Source organism: Schistocerca gregaria, chromosome 9 (genome assembly GCF_023897955.1).
Source record: "Schistocerca gregaria isolate iqSchGreg1 chromosome 9, iqSchGreg1.2, whole genome shotgun sequence".
Lineage (NCBI taxonomy): Eukaryota > Metazoa > Arthropoda > Insecta > Orthoptera > Acrididae > Schistocerca > Schistocerca gregaria.
This window is the reverse complement of record NC_064928.1, coordinates 69,343,400-69,366,888: the sequence shown is the minus strand read 5'-3', so window position 1 is coordinate 69,366,888 and position 23,489 is coordinate 69,343,400. Positions and strand designations below refer to the sequence as shown.

At 41.4% G+C, this 23,489-nt stretch overlaps 1 protein-coding gene across 1 annotated transcript in view; it reads right to left on the bottom strand.

Moving 5' to 3' along the window:
* LOC126291637 (juvenile hormone esterase-like) overlaps positions 1-23,489 on the bottom strand; it is a 156,306-nt gene that overhangs the window by 33,965 nt on the left and 98,852 nt on the right. The window contains exon 7 of the mRNA XM_049985206.1: positions 8,276-8,448. Within this exon, the coding sequence (XP_049841163.1) occupies positions 8,276-8,448 (173 nt within the window). The remainder of the gene's footprint in view (positions 1-8,275; positions 8,449-23,489) is intronic.

Sequence of the window (23,489 nt, the reverse complement as noted above, 5' to 3'; positions counted from 1 at the left end):
AATCTACAAAAAGGGTAGAAAATCGGGTGCACATAATTACCGCCCAGTTTCACTGACATCGATTTGTTGTAGCATCATGTAACATATTTTGTGTTCAGACATAATGACCTTTCTAAACTCTGAGAAGCTCATCTGCAGAAACCAGCACGGTTTTAGGAAACAGCGGCCATGCGAGACACACGTCACTCTCTTTGTGCATGATAGACATCAGGCTCTAGATACCGGCTACCAGGTTGATGCCATATTCCTCGACTTTCGAAAGGCGTTCGACTCAGTTCCGCACTGTCGCTTGCTCCAAAAAGTGCCCGCTTACGGTCTATCCGATGACGTATGCGGTTGGATAGAAAGTTTTCTAACAGACAGGCAGCAGTATGTCGTCGTGAATGGAGTGACTTCAACAGAAACAAGCATAACGTCAAGTGTACCCCAAGGGAGCGTAATAGGTCCTCTGCTTTTTACGATTTACATAAACGGTCTGGTTGATGGTATTAACAGCGGCCTTAGACTGTTTGCCGATGATGCTGTAGTCTACAGCAAAGTAGTATCACACGAAAATTGTGAACAAATCAATGAGGATTTGCAGAAAATAAATGCGTGGTGTAATGACTTGCTGTTATCTCTCAATATTAGTAAGTCAAACCTACTGCGTATAACAAGGCGAAAATCCCCATTAATGAACGAGTACTAAATAAATGCCCAGTCTTTGAAAGCGGTAACATGCGTCAAGTGTCCGGGTGTGACTATTCGAAATGATCTCAAATGGAATGATCAGATTACACAAGTAACGGGTAAGGCGAACTCTACACTGAGGTTTATTGGTAGAATCCTGAAGCGATGCAGTTCTTCAACAAACGAACTAGCTTACAATACTTTAGTTCGTCCAGTCTTAGAGTATTTTTCGTCCGTATGGGACCCTTGCCAGTTGGGTCTGATTCGAGAGATTGAGAAGGTCCAAAGAAGAGTGGCAAGATTTGTGACTGGTGTAGCAGCGTTACAAATCTCATAGAAAGTTTGAAGTGGGACACTCTTGCAGATAAACGACGCGCTAAACAGAAGGGGCTGCTCTCTAAATTCCGAAATCCGATCTTCGACAAGGATGTAGAGCATATATTATTACCACCAACTTTCAAATCACTTAATGATCATCATTCAATTGTGAGGGAAATTAGAGCTCGTACTGAGGCGTTCAGACAGTCGTTTTCCCTCGCGCGATCTGCGAGTGGAACAGAGAGGGGAGGGGGATATCACACACATCGCTTGGTGGCTAGCGGAGTATATATGTTGATGTAGATCCTTTGCACTACAGTTCCTGGCGACTGGCCCTTCTGACCCTGTTTCGCCTCTTAAGGATTATACTACAAATCGTTTCCTTAATCCTATCACTTTGTGAGGTTGCCCGGACTTTGTATCTGCACAACGAGTGGACTAAAGTGTGCAAACTTAGCTTACCACTTAGTGCGCAAATGGACAAAACATCTGAACTGTCTTCTCAACCCCAGGGTGTTAAACAGACATTATATATAAATATTGCCCTGTAATGCATCTAATATCAAGTGCGGATCATAACAAAATTCATGAGAAATGTCACGTAACTAGAATGCATGAATTAATAAAAGTGAAAGTTTGGGATCTATTCTAGAAATACAAAACAACTATTCTCTTTTTTTCTACATTTAATTGATCAACTGTGCTTTCAGGGGTCAAGCGACACACGGTAATCATGTTCAATTACTTTCAACACTCAATAACAAAACATTTAACTCTTGGACATATTGAATTGACGATCATTAAAATCGTTATCTCTACACATGAAAAAATATTTATGACAGGAAAGAATGATTAAAATCTTCATCAGCTCAGGTACATCTACGATTTCTTAGGTGGTCAATGCACTGAGTTGGCGGAGAATAAATTTACTTCTTGAACCAATGAAAAAACTCTGATGTACTCAATATGCAGGTAGGTTAGTATCCTAGCTTTTGATATTTAATGGTCAAGGCATACTCAAGTTGGAGTGAGCAAAATCTCGACTCAACATTTACTGTGGCCTAACGCGTGATTGTATTTTACCAAGCGGCATCTGCAACGACGCTGTCTCTGAGTTGGATCGGAAACGCCGATTCCCTACTCTGCTGAATTCATTCAGTCTCGACTTTCCGGCATTCTGTAGAACGTTAATTTTTCCCTAGTCGAAATAATGGCTATTGCTCTCTCGCTGACGTTTGGAGCGACGTGCACAATTTCTTTGCCTGCAAAAATTCCTGCAGGAATAATTAACTACCTCTTTGCTGTCTGTCGCCGTGATACGTAAAGCGTATCGTTCACACTTCGCAGAAAGCAAAGCTCTCCATGCCCTCGCTATTTTCCACACACTTGTGCGGCCCGTCGCGAGGCGAGAGATATATATAGAAATTTTAGTTCTCAAAATGCTTTTATATAATGGGGATCTCCCCACCGCGTCACTTCTGCATCGCCCAGTATGGCTTCAGCCAATCGCCATCTCTGCAGGGCTGAATTTTATTTTTGTTTGTGGGTCGCAGCCTAGCCCTTTTAATGCCGTGCAGCCACTTACCCTTGTACCCGGCTGCATTTACGTTAAAAAAGTAATGTATTGGTCTGGCCTCATCCCTTTCTGTGCTGAAGCTCGCTATTCTCTTCTTAAGTGGAGTTTTCTGATGCCATTAACCACGTGCTCGGCTCGTCTCCAAAATGCATTTCACTTTAACTTATTTATTCATGCCCCTGTCCAAATATTGGTGGATATTTTTTGTTAGTTTTTTGTACATGATAAATGCAATTCGAAAACAAAGGAAGTAGGTTACAGTACGCTTGTTCGCCCACTGCTTGAATAGTACTCAGCAGTGTGGGATCCGTACCAGACAGGCTTGATAGAAGAGATAGAGAAGATCCAAAGGAGAGCAGTGCGCTTCGTTACAGGATCATTTAGTAATCGCGAAAGCGTTACGGAGGTGATAGATAAACTACAGTGGAAGACTCTGCAGGAGAGACGCTCAGTAGCTCGGTACGGGCTTTTGTTGAAGTTTCGAGAACATACCTTCACCGAAGAGTCAATCAGTATATTGCTCCCACCTACGTATATTTCGCGAAGAGACCATGAGGATAAAATCAGAGAGATTAGAGCCCACACAGAAGCATACCGACAATCCTTCTTTACAAGAACAATACAAGAGTGGACTAGAAGGGCGAACCGATAGAGGTACTCAGGGTACCCACCACCACACACCGTCAGGTGGCTTGCAGAGTATGGATGTAGATGTAGATGTACTGCAGTTGTCTTTTGTTGATATAGTATAATTATTATTTTCTGAGGATCTCATACTGTATTGTACTGTCGTTATGGATCAAGCTCATGTACTAACCCCTCGTGCATTCAACTTCCTTCTGCTCCTTTTATGCTTGGGGTATCCAATTCACTGGAATCTGAGTGACAATTGGACCGAACTCACTCTTTTGATTCATCTTCTACGCATCAAAATAAGGACTACGCTTAGCAGAACAAGTACAGCTGTGGTGGTTGATATGACAATAGTCAATGTTGTCTACTTCCAGTAGTGATGTTCCCGGTATCAATTAACATGCTGCAATAATGGTTCCAGGGAGACTCGTACCTCCAGCTGGTTCAAAAGCATGTTTATAGTCTGCGTTAATTCCGGCCTTAGAGCGTGAATTAAGATGGTTACATTTGCGGCAGACAGCACTTCCAAGGGCTCTTCTGGCCAATACAAACGTGGCTGCAATATATTCTGACGTGTTAACCCTGAAATTATGGCAGGCAGACGGAAAGTACGCTCCATTTTCCACGCCGTTCCATTTCATGTCAAACCACTCCCATTTAATGCTAGCCTCTTTGCTGGTGTAAGCATCCCCTTGCTCTAAACAACTAGTCACTACTATCCTCTCGTCAAAGGGAAAGTACAACCAATGCTTTCTGACCTGCTGAAAGTACAATTCCAGCTAGAGCACATCGTTATTACATTCTCTTACCTCCTTATGTCCCATTAGCAAATTCACTGTGCAGGAATCCTGCCTCACCCTTTTTAAAATATTCGGACGGACTGTGATTTCTCCTCGGTGACATTTTTGCAACTTTGCTTTCTCTATTTCTACATGTCTTCCTTTGTTTTTTGCGATTAATAGAAAACTCTGCGTTTTGACTCTTACTGATTTTTTCAATATCCCCCACATGACAAGATACGCATGAGCTATGTAGCACTCATAGCACACTTGTTTGTCCACTACTGGTATAGAAACGAAAATATAAACTTTCACTCCATCAGTTTTCGCCAATAGTATGGCTGCCTTGAAATAAAAGGTTAAGTATTTGTGATCAAGTTTTAAAACCACCTCAGTGGTAGTTGCTTGTGTACTTTCCTTAGACCCTCTAAATACTGCTCTGGTGACAGCAAGTTCACCGCTGGCTGACCTCTTGCAGCTGCTGCATCTCCTCCTGTAGTTCTGTTGCTTTCCGCTTGTGCTTCCCAAACACTCTTTTCTATGCACTGCAACCATTTTGTCGCTACTACTTCCGTATCTAAGATATCTGCTTCGGCTTGTAGTCCCTTGATATTCTCATTAACTGCCCCTTCTGCAGCTCTGGCATACCGCATTGTCCCGCGTTCTCTGCACCAGGAATCCTGTTACTTTCCTCCCTCTCGAATTCATTGCTGCTCCACAGCTGCTTTACTGATTTCATTAAATCTGTACCTAACCTAAAAAAATTAAATGAATATCTCGTAGGCCTTAATCGATATCGGTTCCTCATTACCATTTCACTCACAACCTCTTCACCTTTCTCCTCACCCTCCATTTCTGGTCTGCTTCCCCTATCCCTGGAATAACTTCCGGTCTCCCTTGAAAAGCTTGTAACTGCACTACTTGCACAACTATCGATCGCGTCTGCGATTGAATCTCGACTTTTATGACGACGTAACTCTGCGACTGTATAAGGCTCATGACACTTTGCAAAAATCTTGTCTATCCCTTCGATGTATATGAAGTCGATAGCATCGCACACTAACTAACCTTACACTGTGGTATTCTTTCGTATGGTCCATTGTTTTTCCCGTTTCTCCCGTGCTCGTGTATTTGCCCTCCATACTATTTTCCAAAATTCCCAAATCACTCTAGCAAACCCCTTAACAGACTCTCCAGTCTTCAATTTCAGTATATGAAACGGTAATGGCATTTCACGACTATATACTGTTTCATACGACGGTAATCCTGAATTTGTGTACTCCTCTCAGTTATGAGACAACGTAATTCAAATAGACATCCCAGTTGGTATGACAAGAGTCAACATAGTATCAAAGCACTTTCCCGATTGTACTATGCACTTTTTCAGTTCTTCCGGTGGTTTGTGGATGGTGAGGACTCGTCCTTCTTCACATTCAATGACTTACACAATCTCTTGAATAGATCTGACATAAAGTTCGTTCCCTGGTCTGTTATGATTGTTTTAGGCACACCCAAACATCAATATCCAATTATTCACAAGAACTAGTGCCACTATTGCTGTGGCGATCATTTATACATTTAATGAAAAATTATCTATGATTGTGAGCTCGTACTTATTCCCCACACGTATTATATTGAATGGACCTAAAACATCAATCCACAGAAATTCGAATAGTGCTAATGTTTCAGGCAATCTCTGCAATGGTACTCGTGCTCTACACAAATCCGCTCTCTGTGCACACTGCATGCAATTCTGTACATACTGATTTACGTTTGCCTAGCTGCATGCAATTCTGTACATACTGATTTACGTTTGCCTAGCTTTTCCTCCACCAATACCTTTCCGTTGGCCGGCCTGTGTGGCCGAGCGTATCTAGGCTCTTCAGTTTGGAACCGCGCGACCGCTACGATCGCAGGTTCGAATCCTGCCTCGGGCATGGATGTATGTGATGTCCTTAGGTTAGTTAGGTTAAGTAGCTCTAAGTTCTAGGGGACTGATGAAGTCAGATGTTGAGTCCCATAGTGCTCAGAGCCATTTGAACCATTTGAACCTTTCCGCTCCTCTTCTGTTGCTAGACCTGCAACCTCCATGACGGCAATATGATACTTAACTTCGCTGGTATCACTAACAGCGGTAGACGGTAGGTCCTAAGTTCTTGCATAGCAACCCATTCTGCATACAAAACTGTGACTACATAATATACTGCTTACATTCGTCACCCGTTATTTGTGCAGCTTGATCAAATGATTGTTAGCAAAATATGGAATCGATGGGTTCAGGAGGGTAATACGGAATGCCGTGCTGTATCCCATCCGCCTCGTATCACTAGCAATCGAAATGACAGACATCTTATAGGCATGGCTGTAACGGTTCGTGCAGCCACGTCTCGATCCCTGAGTCAACAGATGGAGACGAATGCAAGCAACAACCATCTGCAGGAACATTTCCACGACGTTTGCAGCAGCGTGGACTATCAGCCCGGAGACCATGTCTTCAGTTACCCTTGACGCTGCATCACAGCCAGGAGCGCCTGCGATAGTGTACTCAACGACGAATCTAGGTACACGAATGGCAAAACGTCACTTTTTTTCGAATGAATCCAGGTTTTGTTTACAGTAACACGATGCTTGCATCCATGTTTGGCGACATCGGGGTGAACGCACATTGGAGCGTGTATTCGTCGTCGCCATACTGGCTCACCCAGCGTGATGGTATGGGGTGCCATTGGTTACACGCGTCGGTCGCCTCTTGTTCGCATTGACGTCACTTTGAACATTGGACGTTACATTTCAAATGTGTTACGATCCCTGTGAAACCCCACATTTCAGCAGGACAATGCACGACCGCATGTTGCAGGTCCTGTACGGGCCTTTCTGGATACAGCACATTCTCCAGATCTCTCACCAACTGAAAACATCTGGTCAATGGTGGCCGAGCAAATGGCTCGTCACAATACGCCAGTCACTACTATTGATGAACTGTGGTATCGTGTTGAAGCTGCATGGGCAGCTATACCTGTACACGCCATCCAAGCTCTGTTTGACTCAATGCCGAGGCGTATTAAGGCCGTTATTACGGCCAGAGGTGATTGTTCTGGGTACTGATTTCTCAAGGTCTATGCATCCAAAATGTGTGAAAATGTAATCACGTGTCAGTTCTAGTATAATATATTTGTCCAATGAATACCTCTTTATTATCTGCATTTCTTCTTGGTGTTGTAATTTTAATGGCCAGTAGTGTAGTTTGCGAGTCCCAAGAACGATTGCAACCCCATTTGGAGATTCTGATGCAGGATTTTCACGAGCATATATCATTAATTTTAGGTCTGTGTTAACCCCACCTTTACGTACGATATGACCTCTTCTACCACAAAATTAGACTTCCCTGTACACATAATTAAGTTCGCTGCATATGCTGTTCCATATTACTCCCACAGACGATTATGTCATCGAGATACACTCAGCACTGCCAAGGTTTCAAATCTCTGAGTACTTTGTCCAACAATTTCTGAACCGTTGAAGGTGCATTTTTTTAATCTGAATGGCATTCCTGTGATTGCTAGTGTCCAATGTGTGCCGAAAACGATGTTTTGTGTCGATCCTGCACTGCTACATCAATTTGGTGACAACCACTCTTAAAACCATTGTTGGAAAATATTTACACTATCCTAAATAATTCTAGGTTTCTAATGTTTGGCAAAGGGTAGGCGTTCGTTATGGTTCTCGCATTTGGATGTCTGCAATTACAGCAAAACTTAAAGTTTCGTGTTCCCTCAAATGGCTCTGAGCACTATGGGACTTAACAAATGGTTCAAATGGCTCTGAGCACTATGGGACTTAACATCTGAGGTCATCAGTGTCCTAGAACTTAGAACTACTTAAACCTAAGTAACGCAAGGACATCACACACTTCCAATGACCGAGGCACGATTCGAATCTGCGACCGTAGTGGTCGCGCGGTTCCAGATTGAAGCGCCTAGAACCGCTCGGCCATATCGGCCGGCCTGGTTATCGACTTGATACCTGAAGAATTAATAAGAGGAATCATATGGAGAACTTGTAATATGCAAAAAGGAACTTTTTCAGTTTTTATGTGTGTGCAAAGCCCTGTGACAATGTGTCAAATAATAGAACTGCAAAAAATCTCTTAAATCGCTCCAATCATTTATAATAACCTTGTATGTCAAGAAAAGATTGATTCTAATAAAGCGTTTATTGCAGATACACAAAGAGAGAGACTGTGGGCTTCGCACAAGCCTAGTAGGCAAGTGAGTGAGTGGGAAACGGCGTGGGGACTCACGTCGTAGAACTGTTTCTCGGTCTCGGGCCCGATCTGGCGGTCGCCGAAGTAGAAGCGGCGGACCTCCTCAGCCACGATATCCTTTTCGGCTTCACTGCAGCGCAGGTCGGCGGGCAGGAGCAGCCGGGGGCAGCGCGCCACTCTGGACACCATCTCCCTCTCCAGCGTCGCCACTGCCGAGGAGACGAAACATTCGACAGGCTTCAAGAATGGGGTACCACAGGGTTCAATCCTGAGTCCCTTATTGTTCTTAGTGTGTATCAATGACTTGCAACTCTGTTTTCATGAAGATGCAAAGCTACTCCTTTTTTGCTGATGGTACAAGTATGGCATCACACCCAAGAAACAAGAATTAGCTGAAAAAATCGCAAATAATGGCTTTCAGAAAATTGTTAAGAGGTTCTCTGTAAATGGAGTCTAACTAAAGTTTGATAACACAGTATATACAGTTCTGTACAGTAAATGGAGTAACATCATTGATAAATATATGCTTTGAGCAGATGTCTGTAGCTAAGAAAGAATAAATTTTTTGAGTGTGTGCATTGAGGAGGGTTTGAAGTTGAAGAAACCGATTGATAACCTTCTGAAACGTTTTACATATGCTGCTTATGCTATTAGGGTTATTGCTAATTTAGGCAATAAACACGTCAATAAATGAGTTTACTATGCCTATTTTTGATTCAGTGCTTCCATATGGCGTAATATTTGGGAGAAATTCATTATTAAGAGTTCGCCTCTGTAGCTGAGCGGACAGAGCGCCTGATTGCTATGCTGCGGGTCCGAGTTTGGTTCCTGCGGGATCGGAGATTTTCTCTGCTCAGGGACTGGATGTCGTGTTATCTCATCATCATTTCACCACCAACAAGTCGCCCAACGTTGCAATAACTGAAAAGTCTGGCAACTCGGCAGCCCAACATCCTCAGGTGGGGACTCTCGGCCTTCAATTCCACATGGTCGTTTCATTTCATCTTTGAGAACAAATGTATTCATTGCATATGAGCGTGTAAACAGAATAATAGTGGGAGCCCACCCGAGGTCATTTAGCAGAAATTTAAGGAACTAGAGTTATTCACAGTAGCTTTTATATATATGAAATGTTTTATTAACTCACCTTTCCAATTCAAAAGCAATAACAATGTGCAGAGCGACCACACCAGGAGAAAGGCTGTCTTCACTGTTCTGGGTTAAATCTAACTAGGCATACAATGGGGTGAATTATACTGCCATAGAAGTCTTACCAAACAGAATAAAAAGTCTGATAGATAGCCAACCAGCATTTACAACAAATTAAAAGAATGTCTGAATGACAACTCCTACTCAGTAGATGAATTTTCGGGTATAAATTAAAAATTTCACAATTATTAAAAATTTGAGTTAAGTTCTTGTAAAGAAAACATTTGCTAAACTGACACATTATATATCATTGTGAAGTGTCGTATTGATTGCCTAAGAAACTTGTATTAATCTGACCTAATCATGGGATGGAAGTAGGCTCGTCTCTGCTTTGGTGAGAGGAGTGAGTTACTGCTGTGTGTTAGTGGACAACTGTGAAATTGGACTATGAGCCGTGCACATTCAGAAGTGTTGAATAGAGAACAGAGTGCTAATTCTTTGTGATGATAACGATTTACAGCTGGGAAGTTGGACGTGTATGGAGGATTTGCTCAACTGTGGCAGCTAAGCAGTCGTTTAAGGGGATCACCTATGTTTCAGAGGTATGAAGTGCAAGTCTTTCCGGGTGCAAGAGGTATGAGAGCCATACATAACGGCAGGAGTGCTAATCATGTTTGCCGTTACGTGGAGTCTACGGAGCATGTGTCGAACATTAAGGGTGTTCCACTGTCGTGTGATGGCTGGCTTGCTCCAGATAGTTACACATTTTATGTGGACTGAAGGTGACTTCGGATTTCCATGGTATCTTAAGTATTGGTGGCTTCACGCGTTCCAGTCAACTTAAAGTGACCACCACGTAACTTGGACATCAACGTGCAATAACCACTCACAGACAACAGGCGGCAGCACAATCAGTGGAGGGTATATAAAACTCTTAACGGAAGTAAATCGACAGATGTGAAGGTAATATCTTGAGCACCACAGGGATGTGTGATAGGGCCGTTGCTATTTACAGTATATATAAATGATCTAGTAGAAAGCGTCAGACGCTCTTTAAGGCTATTCGCAGATGATGCAGTTGTTCATACCAAAGTAGCAACGCCAGAAGATAGTAAGAATTTGCAGAACGACCTGCAGCGAATTGATGAGTGGTGCAGACTCTGGCAGCTGACTCTGAACGTAAATAAATGTAACATATTGCCCATTCATAGGAAAGATATCCAATACTGTACAGCTACACTACTGATGAAAAATAGCTGGAGACAGCGTCTGTCGTAAAATAACTAGGTGTAACTATCCAGAACGACCTTAAGTAGAATGACTATATAAAAAAGATAGTGGCAAAAATGACTCTAAGCACTACGGGACTTAAAATTTGAGGTCATCAGTCCCCTAGAACTTAGAACTACTGAAACCTAACTAACCTAAGGACATCACACACATCCATGCCCGACGCACGATTCGAACCTGCGACCGTAGCAGCAGCATGGTTCCTGACTGAAACGCCTAGAACCGCTTGACCACAGCGGCCGGCCACCAGACTCATTCATCGGAAGGATCTTAAGGAAATGTAACTCATCCACGACAGAAGTGACTTATAAGGCGCTTGTTTGCTCGATTCTTAAGTATTGTTCATCTATCTGGGATCGCTGTCAGGTAGGATTGATAGAGGAGATAGAGAAGATCCAACGAAGAGCTGTGCATTTCGTCACGGGATCGTTTAGCTGGCGAGAGTGTGTTACGGAGATGCTAAACAATCTCCACTGGCAGACGTTACAAGAGAGACGTCGTGCATCAAGGAGAGACTTACTATTGAAATTTCGGGACAGCACTTTTCAAGAAGTATACAACATATTACTTCCCCCCACATACATCTGACGTATTGATCACGAGGAGGAAATTCGAGAAATTAGAGCCAATACAGAGGCTTACCGATAATCATTCTCGCTACGCACTATTCGCGAGTGAAACAGGGTTGATCAGATAGTGGTACCGAAAGTACCCTCCGCTACACACCATTAGGTGGCTTGCGGAGAATGGTGTAGGTGGAGATGAAGTAAGTGCAGTTGCTGTTGTAATGTGGAATTGGCGCTGTACATCTCATGTCCAAAAGGGTATGATCATTTCTGGCCAAGAGTGGAACCATTTCTGAAAGGAATTAGACTGCTGCTGCTGTTGTTAAAGTATACTGCGCATGGCAGAAGGGGCGCTATCCAAAACCGACATCAATGCAACTGTGGTGCACGATGGGTTATAGTTGACAGGAGTGACTGACGGTTTTGGAGATGTGCAACAGTTGAGCAACTGACTGCCCAGATGAACCAATGGACCACCTTTAATGTCTCCTCAACGACTGTTCAGTGAACACTGCTGCGTTTGGGTCTCTGCAGCACGCGCCTGCACTCATGCTGACGGCTGTTTAAAGGTGGTGAAAGCTGGAGTTCGCACTGGATGTAGACTGAGTGGTGACAGACAGTCTTTTCAGATGAATTCAGTTTTATGCTCTATCATCTTTTCTCCCTATGATGATTTAGTATGCCATCTACCACCTGCTGGCCATTGGCATATGTGGCTCTGCAGCAATCATACAATGAAGGCTTTCATGACCGGATGTTTCAGATGCCGAGAATTCTTCCGGGTTGTATGGCCGTGGTTCATGGAACTCTTGTACCCCTCACGTTTCATCCAAAGCTACGTTGGACATCTTCGGAGGTGCTCCTGGTAGTGCTGAGTCTTGTCGACTGACGGACATCTTGTCATTTCATTGAGAAACTGAAAGGACTAACTTTGGCTCCTGAAGATATTCTTGTTAATTTTGACATAGTGCCTTTATTTACGATGATTCCGCTTAACTAGTTTACATAGCAGATTTGACTGTTCTTTTCAGACGCTGTCTCAACTGTAGTCAGTTCCAGTGGGAGGATGAGTTTTACGAGCAGGTTGATGGTGTGGCCATGGGTAACGCAATAAGTCCTACGATCGACAATTTTTACATGGAAAAATTCGAACAATTAGTTCCAGAAAAAGCGAATAAGAAACCATGTCGATGGTATCGATACGTGGATGATACATTTGTGGTTTGGTCACATGGCAAGAAAGCTTTGGACGAATTATTTTGTTATTTAAATAGTATAAATCCTAAAATCCAGTTTACCATGGAAATGGATGTTTTCGTTATGAGGCAGACTGATAGCAGCTTGAAATATAGTCTTTCGGAAGGTTACACATACCGACGGATACTTGCATAAGGATTCCAATCATCATCGACAACAGAAAAGAGGTGTAATTAAAAGTATAGTGGACAGAGGTACAAGGATTTGTGTGCTGGAATACCTGGACGTCGAGTTAAAACATCTAAAGCAGGCTTTTGAGAAGAATGGGTACTCTAGTAAGGAAATAAATAGAGCGAGCGAATAACAGAAGGCCTAAGAACAGCCGGCAGGAGTGGCCGAGCGGTTCTAGGCGCTTCAGTCTGGAATCACGTGACCGCTACGGTCGCAGATTCGAATCCTGCCTCGGGCATGGATGTGTGTGATGTCCTTAGGTTAGTTAGGTTTAAGTAGTTCTAAGTTCTACGACACTGATGACCACTGATGTTAAGTCCCATAGTGCTCAGAGCCATTTGAACCATTTGCCTAAGGACACGACAGGTCACAGCGATGGGAGAAGACGGTTTCTCTATCCTTCATCAAAAAAGTAACGGATGAAATCGGCAAGATCTTAAGGAAACATAACGTTCGACCGATTTTCAGACCAACAAAGAAAATAGGCCAAGCACTTCGTTCCCTTAAAGACAAACGTCCCCCTCTGTCTGCTAGTCGTGTATACAAGATTCCGTGTACATGTAGTAGGGTCTACATTGGAACTACAAAGAGAAGTGTGAATATACCGTTGAAGGTGTGGTGTCACCGACAGACACCACACTTGCTAGGTGGTAGCCTTTAAATCGGCTGCGGTCCGGTAGTATGCATCGGACCTGCGTGTCGCCATTATCGGTGATTGCAGACCGAACGCCGCCACACGGCAGGTCTAGAGAGACTTCCTAGCACTCGCCCCAGTTGTACAGCCGACTTTGCTAGCGATGGTTCACTGCCTACTTACGTTCTCATTTGCCGAGACGATAGTTTAGCATAGCCTTCAGCTACGTCATTTGCTACGACCTAGCAAGGCGCCATTATCAGTTACTATTGATATTGTGAACTATGTACCATCAAGAGCGACGTTCATCATTAATGGATTAAAGTTGAGTATTCCACCAGCTACATCCGTTCCATTTTCCTTGTCCTGTTCCAGATCTCACGCCAGCCTGCGTGAGCTAAATCGCGTGCCTTTCGGCCTCCTCTAGTAACACGGTGTTGCCTCTCCTGCCAACCACAAAAGAAGGAACATAAATGTCTTTGCCTACTAGGGAAAACAGACAAGTCAGCTGTGGCGGAGCATGTTTTTCTGTCGGGTGATCACGTTGTGAAAGTTCCGGAAACTGAAGTTTTGTGTAGTATGACGAACTATTATGCATGGCTACATAGAGAAGCCATCAAAATATAAAAACTATGGGGATAATTTTAACAGAAAAGAAGAAGCTATGAAACTCAGCGATATATGGACAGCGCTGCTACAGAATCGATGAGAAGTTTTTATCTTTGACACACTATGATCAATAGTTATATTTTATCCTTGACAAGGTTTATCTCTGCTATCACGTGAAATCCAGACTACGCCCACTTTCCACAGTATTTAGGCCGCTCTTCGACGTCCGACTCGTCAGTCGGCAAGACAGCACAATCAGGAGCACCTCCGAAGATGTTCAACGTAGCTTCGGACGAAGCGTCAGGGATAGAAGAGTCCCATGGACCACGGCCCTACAGCCCAGTAGAATTCTGTGCAGCAATCATTGGAATGGACCAGGCTGCAGGAGGGAATGCTGTGGTATGGGGAATGTTTTCATGACATTCCCTGGGTGATCTCGTCACTCTGAAAGCTACAAGGGATCAACGGTAGTACGAGTCTATCCTTGGGGACAATGTCCACTCCTACACGGTTTTTTTTACCTCGACATGACTGCATTCACCAGTAGGACAAGGCAACGCTACAGACAGCTCACCGTGTATGTGTGATCTTCAAAGGACACCACACTGATTCTACCGTACTCTCAAGCCGCCAAACTTCCCGGATTTAAAGCCAATCGAGAATCTGTGGGATCACCTCGATCGGGCTGTTCACACTGTCGGTCGTCAGCCGAGATGGCCGCCAAGCTGGAGTCGACACGGCCCCATGTCCCTGTCGGTACCTTCCAGAACCTCACTGGTCCACTTCCTGCACGCCACGCATTGGTGTGCGCTCCAAAGGGTGGTTCTTCACGCTTTTGACAGGCGGCCATATTAATGTGACTGGACAGTGTGATATGTGTACGTAGGACAGCTGGAGCCCAGTTAGGCTGGAATTAGGACCTTTCAACGTAATTGTTTAATGAATTTTCTAGTTTTGTTCTCGCAGTGGCCAGGATTTCATGGGTTACAATATTTGCTGAAGGCATTTATTGTGAAAGCTCTATAATGCATGTGCATAAAACGATTATTTTGAAGCATCCCTAAAGTATTTGTGTTTCTGGGAAGCTCTACACTTAAGTACGTAAACAGTCTTGTAGGTGTGTATAAGGAGCATGTCTATGAAGCTTATTTTGGTGGATAACCGAGAGTAATACATACCGACCCCTTCAGCTGCCACAGCAAAGTTCGGAGTAGTTTTCAGTAACGGGCTTCTACGACGGACACTGATTTGTTTTAATGCTTTACGTATTGTTTTAAATATTGTGATTTTTTGAATTATCTGTGGTGGGTCGTTTTTAATTAAGAGGTTTAATTTAAACATAGTTGCTCAGCATAAATGTCCTGCATTACTTTTGAATACATTGTGGGAGTGAACAGTGATCAAAGTGTATAAATATTTACAATCAAAAACAGTCTTGATCACAATTTATTTATTACAGTGACCGGTTTCGACCACTAAAGTGGTCATCTTCAGATCTACAAGTCGTATACAAAGCTGTAATTAGAGGGCTACATACATCAAAGAAAATAGATAAAGTTATAAAGGTATAAAAAGATGAGTTACCAATGAATAAGAACCTCCTTCTGCTGGAGAGTCACTACTCGAGAAACCAGTGCACATCTTACTAGATATAATGGAGACTCCGCCCACTTCTGATGGAATGATGTCATTACTAACCAATGGGTTATAGGTCGAATAACAACATAAAATTTCTTAGTTAAAAGAACATTGTCAAGAAAGGAAAAAAACACACACTAAACTTGGTGTATTTAACAGCTATTGTCAATTAAAAAGCGTTAAAAACATTTAAACATGTAGGATAAATGAACTTCGCTTTGACAGTACATGGGTTGCCCTCTCAAGGCCTGTTAGTGAACCATTTGGAACCACTGGCTGCCATGGTGAAGTTGGACGCCGTTCAAAAGATGTGGCAGGAGGCTTCTTTCTAACGAAGTTGTCAAGAAATTGGAACGTCAAAGACTGTCACGTCAGACGATGTACTATTGAGCAGCAACATGTTTTTATTGAAACGATTTTCAATTAGTAGGCTGCAATAATGTTTAACTGACATGTATAGTACATGCTGCACAGTTACGATTTACTTGTGTAATAAGATACTTCCATTTACATAGATTACGCAATAATTCTTACAGATCAATACCAAAACAAATAAAAAGCCGAGAGGGCACAGTAGTTGTGCATATTATGAAATATTGTCTATGAAGTTCATATGTAGATTCCATTTTTTTTACATGTGACAATGTTTAAAAAGCACTGCTATGTCTAATGTTGCATGCCAGTCTTACAAACAAATAAAAATAATGAAAATGGAAGGACTTTAAAATTATAGTACTATGAGCTGTAGTGTCAAAAATAAAGGGATGTGAATTAGCAAGAAGTAGTCTTAAAGCATGTAAGAAAACATTCTAAAAACAGATAGTCAGTCATAAAATAATGTTTGGCGAAATAAAACTACAAAGAAAAGATAAAATATTTCCTAAAGGTCATCATAATTTTAAAAACGAAGGACAGAAGAGTGAACATTCTAAAGCAGATCGTCGAAAAGCTCAAAGAAATGTTTGTCTTTAAATTCAAGTTGTTCGTTTAAAACAGTAACGCATTACTTTTGTGAAGGGAATAGATTTTAATTTCTTCTGAAGTACTTAGCAGTAAACTTTTGTCACTGTATGTGATATTTTCAAATTGTTAGAAATGCAACACTCAGAATGGAGGGGAAGAAATCCAGTGTGCACTCCGTGTGCATTCCGGGAGGAGTCATTCCTGATGTGGAAAGGGTCCTTCCGGATGCCATGAAGAGCACAGGGTGCAGCCAGCTGCAGGTGGTGGCACATGTCGGCACTAATGACGTGTGTCGCTTTGGATCTGAGGAAATTCCCTCTGGATTCCAGCGGCTATCTGATTTGGTGAAGGCTGCCGGTCTTGCTTACGAGATGAAGGCAGAGCTCACCATCTGCAGCATCGTTGACAGAACCGACTGCGGACCTTTGGTGCAGAGCCGGGTGGAGGGTCTGAATCAGAGGCTCAGACGGTTTTGCGACCGTACTGGCTGCAGATTCCTTGCCTTGCGCCATAGGGTGGTGGGGTTTCGGGTTCCGCTGAATAGGTCAGGAGTTCACTACACTCAGCTGGCGGCTACACGGGTAGCGGAGGCTGTGTGGCGTGGACTGGGCGGTTGTTTAGGTTAGAAGGCCTCGGGAAAGTGCGGGATGGGCTGCAATGTCAAAGGGTGCTTGGCAATTACAGGACGTGCTTGGATCAAGGAACAGTCGGAATTATAGTTGTAAATTGTTGTAGTTGCGCTAGAAAAGTCCCTGAGCTTCAAGCGCTAATAGAAAGCACAGAAGCTGATATCGTTATAGGTACAGAAAGCTGGCTAAAGCCTGAAATAAGTTCTGCAGAAATTTTTACGAAGTCTCAGACGGTGTTCAGGAAAGATAGATTAGGCAGAATTGGTGGTGGAGTGTTTGTGTCTGTCAGTAGTGGTTTATCTTGTAGTGAAGTCGAAGTATATACTCTGTGCGAATTGGTGTGGGTGGAGGTTATACTTAACAGCCGAATTAAGTTAATAATTGGCTCCTTCTACCGACCCCCAGACTCCGATGATACAGTTGCGGAACAGTTCAGAGAAAGTTTGAGTCTCGTAACAAATAAATACCCCACTCATACGGTTATAGTTGGTGGGGACTTCAACCTACCCTCGGTATGTTGGCAAAAATACTTGTTCAAAACCGGTGGTAGGCAGAAAACGTCTTCCGAGATTGTCCTAAATGCATTCTCCGAAAATTATTTCGAGCAGTTAGTCCACGAACCCACGCGAATTGTAAATGGTTGCGAAAACACACTTGACCTCTTGGCCACAAACAATCCAGAGCTGATAGAGAGCATCATGACTGATACAGGGATTAGTGATCACAAGGTCATTGTAGCTAGGCTCAATACCATTTCTTCCAAATCCATCAGAAACAAACCCAAAATAATTTTATTTAAAAAAGCGGATAAAGTGCCACTAGAAGCCTTCCTAAAAGACAATTTCCATTCCTTCCGAACTGACTATGCGAATGTAGACGAGATGTGGCTCAAATTCAAAGATATAGTAGCAACAGCAATTGAGATATTCATACCTCATAAATTGGTAAGAGATGGGACGGATCCCCCATGGTACACAAAAAAGTTCCGAACGCTGTTGCAGAGGCAACGAAAAAAGCATGCGAAGTTCAGAAGAACGCGAAATCCCGAAGATGGGCTAAAATTTACAGACGCGCGAAATTTGGCACGTACTTCGATGCGAGATGCCTTTAATAGGTTCCACAACGAAACATTGTCTCGAAATTTGTTAGAAAATCCGAAGAAATTCTGGTCGTATGTAAAGTACACAAGCGGCAAGACGCAGTCAATACCTTCGCTGCGCAGTGCCGATGGTACTGTTATCGACGACTGTGCCGCTAAAGCGGAGTTATTGAACGCAGTTTTCCGAAATTTCTTCACCAGGGAAGACGAATGGAATATTCCAGAATTTGAAACACGAACATCTGCTAGCATGAGTTTCTCAGAAGTAGATACCTTAGGGGTTGCGAAGCAACTCAAATCGCTTGATACGGGCAAGTCCTCACGTCCATATTGTATACCGATTAGGATCCTTTCAGATTACGCTGATACTATAGCTCCCTACTTAGCACTCATATACAACCGCTCGCTCACCGATAGATCTGTACCTACAGATTGGAAAATTGCGCAGGTCGCACCAGTGTTCAAGAAGGGTAGTAGGAGTAATCCATTTAACTACAGACCTATATCATTGACGTCGGTTTGCAGTAGGGTTTTGGAGCATACACTGTATTCAAACATTATGAATCACCTTGAAGGGAACGATCTATTGACACGTAATCAGCATGCCTTCAGAAAACATCGCTCTTGTGCAACGCAGCTAGCTCTTTATTCACACGAAGTAATGGCCGCTATCGACAGGGGATCTCAAGTTGATTCCGTATTTCTAGATTTCCGGAAAGCTTTTGACACCGTTCCTCACAAGTGACTTCTAATCAAGCTGCGGAGCTATGGGGTATCGTCTCAGTTGTGCGACTGGATTCGTGATTTCCTCTCAGGAAGGTCGCAGTTCGTAGTAATAGACGGCAAATCATCGAGTAAAACTGAAGTGATATCAGGTGTTCCCCAGGGAAGCGTCCTGGGACCTCTACTGTTCCTGATGTATATAAATGACCTGGGTGACAATCTGAGCAGTTCTCTTAGACTGTTCGCAGATGATGCTGTAATTTACCGTCTAGTAAGGTCATCCGAAGACCAGTATCAGTTGCAAAGCGATTTAGAAAAGATTGCTGTATGGTGTGTCAGGTGGCAGTTGACGCTAAATAACGAAAAGTGTGAGATGATCCACATGAGTTCCAAAAGAAATCCGTTGGAATTCGATTACTCAATAAATAGTACAATTCTCAAGGCTGTCAATTCAACTAAGTACCTGGGTGTTAAAATTACAAACAACTTCAGTTGGAAGGACCACATAGGTAATATTGTCGGGAAGGCGAGCCAAAGGTTGCGTTTCATTGGCAGGACACTTAGAAGATGCAACAAGTCCACTAAAGAGACAGCTTACACTACACTCGTTCGTCCTCTGTTAGAATATTGCTGCGTGGTGTGGGATCCTTACCAGGTGGGATTGACGGAGGACATCGAAAGGGTGCAAAAAAGGGCAGCTCGTTTTGTATTATCGCGTTATAGGGGAGAGAGTGTGGCAGATATGATACACGAGTTGGGATGGAAGTCATTACAGCATAGACGTTTTTCGTCGCGGCGAGACCTTTTTACGAAATTTCAGTCACCAACTTTCTCTTCCGAATGCGAAAATATTTTGTTGAGCCCAACCTACATAGGTAGGAATGATCATCAAAATAAAATAAGAGAAATCAGAGCTCGAACAGAAAGGTTTAGGTGTTCGTTTTTCCCGCTCGCTGTTCGGGAGTGGAATAGTAGAGAGATAGTATGATTGTGGTTCGATGAACCCTCTGCCAAGCACTTAAATGTGAATTGCAGAGTAGTCATGTAGATGTAGATGTAGAATGATTGTATCCATCAAGATGTTGACCAAATATTGATTTGGTACGTGCAGTACCAGTAATATGTTCCTTAAAAGATTTTAGAAATTTACATCCAGTTTGGCCAATATATTGTTTCTCACAGTCATTACATAGTATTTTGTAAACGCCTGACTTTTGGTATATATTTGATTCCTCAACTGCGTGTTTCAGTTTCATTTGTATTGGGTTATTGGTTTTGAATTCTATTGTCACACTTGTCATTTTTGTAAATCTCTTCTTGGAATTTATGACAGCATCATTTGTTTCTTGTAATTTTTGATATAACAGATCAACCTGATAGGAATTATAATCGTTAAAAACTGCTATCTGTCTTAAGGTATCAATTTCCTTCTAGATTGCATCATGTTGAAAAGGTAATTTCAATATCCTATGTATCATTGTTTTAAAAAATGCTATTTTGTATCTTAATGGATAGCATGATGTAGTATTTATTATTACATCGGCTAATGTGGGTTTTCTATAAATAGAAATATTATGTTTTCCATTCTTGTTTGCAATTGTGAGGTCTAGGAAATTAATACTGTTGTTACTTTCTACTGTAAATACAAGCTTTGGATGTAAATTATTTAAGTTGTTAGTGAAAGCATCAATTTCTTCCTTAGAACCATTATATAATAGCAATGTGTTGCCAACATATCTTTTGTAGTACATAATTTTATTTGTCATTTCTGGATTATTTTTGAAAAATTGAATCTCAACATAATTGAAGAAGATATCTGTTTAGTGCTATCCAGGAAATTCCCCATTGCACGTCCATTTTCCTGAATATATATATTTTATTATTAAACGAAAAATAATTAAAATCTAGAGCAATTCTTAACAGTTCAATGAACACTGCAATTTCTTTGGGGCTCATGATTTTATGATGTTTTAAGTTATCTTTAATAATACAGGCAGGCTCTTGAATAGGTATATCCGTGTAAAGATTGCTGATGTCCAATGACGGGAACCTTGCGTTTTTTGGAATATGCACATCATAAATTAATTTAGTTGATTCAAAACTGTTCTTAATGCTATAATTTTCTTCATAAATGTAAAAGGATCTTAAAATTTGATTATGATTTTTGTTCAGGTTATAAAAGCGCTGTTGATATTATTAACAATTGGACGAATTGATAAATTTGGATTGTCTGATTTGATCTCAACTTAGATTAAGTGGGGTTCATAACCTTAAGTGTTATTTGATCTTTAGGTGAAAATAAAAAGTCACTATCATCAATCAGCTCTTTTTGTTTGAAATCTTGAAGTTGGGTGTTTATTAACTTGTTATTCCATAGGTGTTAAAAATTGTAAAGTCTTAGAAACATAATCATCTTCACTAACACTGACAAGGCTATTCCCTTTATCTACTATAATTGCAATAGCTTTATTAGTTATTAACTTCTGGTTGATTTGTTTTACAACTTGTCATTATTATTATGTTTATTTTTATCTTTTTTCATTAGTAATGACATTTTTAGTTTTATTTGCAATGTCACCTATTTCAGACCTACTAAATTGTGCATGTTTTTCACAAATTTTTACATCAGCAATCACAGGTTTAATATTTGCATTGCTCAATTCTGGAGCTAAATTATATTTTGGGCCTCCGTCTCACCAGGAGTAAAAGTTATTTTGGTTAGATTGGTTACCCTTAGATAAAAGTCATGTACATTTGGTGAAACGTCTTGTGTACACACATTTTAGTGACTAACAACGGCTGCAATTTTCTCATTACGTTTATTAAGAATAGTTTTTCATAATGCATTAATTTTGTCATCTGTAAAGTTAAGTAATGGTGAAAATATTAATTGTGACAATTGATTGCTAATTTTTAGATGTAAATTGCACATTTCAAGATTTAATGCATCTTTTACTTTATATGCACCTTTAATTTCAGATCTAATCCATAGAATTCTACTCTTCTGTCATAAAGGTTTTCCTATATCTGATCTGGTATTCAAACTAATTTTTACTGAATTAGGAATCATATGATTCATTAGGCATTGTTTGTTAAAAGATATTTTGGAATTAAGTTTCATAATTTTAGTGCATAGCCCTCTAAACCTCTTGTAATCTCCCAAGACCTGACTTGGCAATAAATTAATTACTTTTGAATACCTTGTAGGAGTGAACAGTGATCAAAGTGTTACAAATATTTAGTATCAAAAACAGTCTTGATCACAATTTATTTATTACGGTGACCGGTTTCGACCACTATTGAAGAAACCAGTGCATGTCTTACTACTCTCCAGCAGAAGGAGGTCCTTACTCATTGGTAATTCATCGTTTTATAGCTTTATAACTTTATGTATTTTCTTTAATGTATGTAGCCCTCTAATCAAAGCTTTTTATACAACTTGTAGCTTATAGCTTTATTACTTTATGTATTTTCTTTAATGTATGTAGTCCTCTAATTAAAGCTTTTTATACAACTTGTAGGTTTGAAGATGAGCACAGTAGTGGTCGAAAACGGTCACTGTAATAAATAAATCGTGATCAAGACTGTTTTTGAAAGTAAATATAAGTATCCTGCAAATTGAATAAGACTGACTTATTTTGTTAAAAACGAAATTGTGAATGCTCTTTATAAATATCTACTTGCTTAACGCAATGTATTAGAGTTTAGTTAAGTTTCTTGTTCTGTCAAATCCGTATTTTAGTAAACTGATCATAATAAAAGGATACCTGAAGAGTGGTAATTTCTCCAAGTGTTGTTGTATTCCAAGAAATAAGCAGAAATTTTTGGAACACAGCTTGTGTGTCTACCTTTTTCCTAATCAGCCATTGCCAATGGGTTTGGCCACAGAATCATCGCAGTCTAAAGACTGGTTTGATGCAGCTCTCCACGTTAGGCCTCTTCATCTTCACATCACTCCTGCAACCTACATCCATTTGGACATGCTTTCACTGTTCGCCTATTACTCTACAATTTTTTCCCCACTCCCTCTCACACTTCCCTCCGTTAACAAAATACGATTCTTCGATGCGACAGGGTGTGTTCTATCAACCGATCACTTCTTTTAGCCTAGCTGTGCTCTAAATTTCTTTTTTCACCATGACGATTCAATATCTTCCCCTTTGATATTCGTTGTACCACCTGCTCTTCAACATTTTTTTGGAGCACTAAATTTCAAAATCTTCTAATGTCCTCTTGTCTGAGTTGTTTATCATCCATGTTTCACTTCTGTACAAGGCCACACACCAGGCAAATATCATTAGAAAACGTTTAAATTTTAATTTGACATTAACGAAGTTCTCTTTTTGAGAAATGCTTTTCTTGCTATCTTCTACCTCTACTTTATATCCTCTCTGCTTAGGTCATCAGCATTTATTTTAATGCCAAAGCAGCAAAACTCATCAACTACTTTTAGTGCTTCAGTTTCTTATCTTATTTCCTCAGCATTGCCTGCTTCAATTCTACTAGTCCTACTACCTTTGTT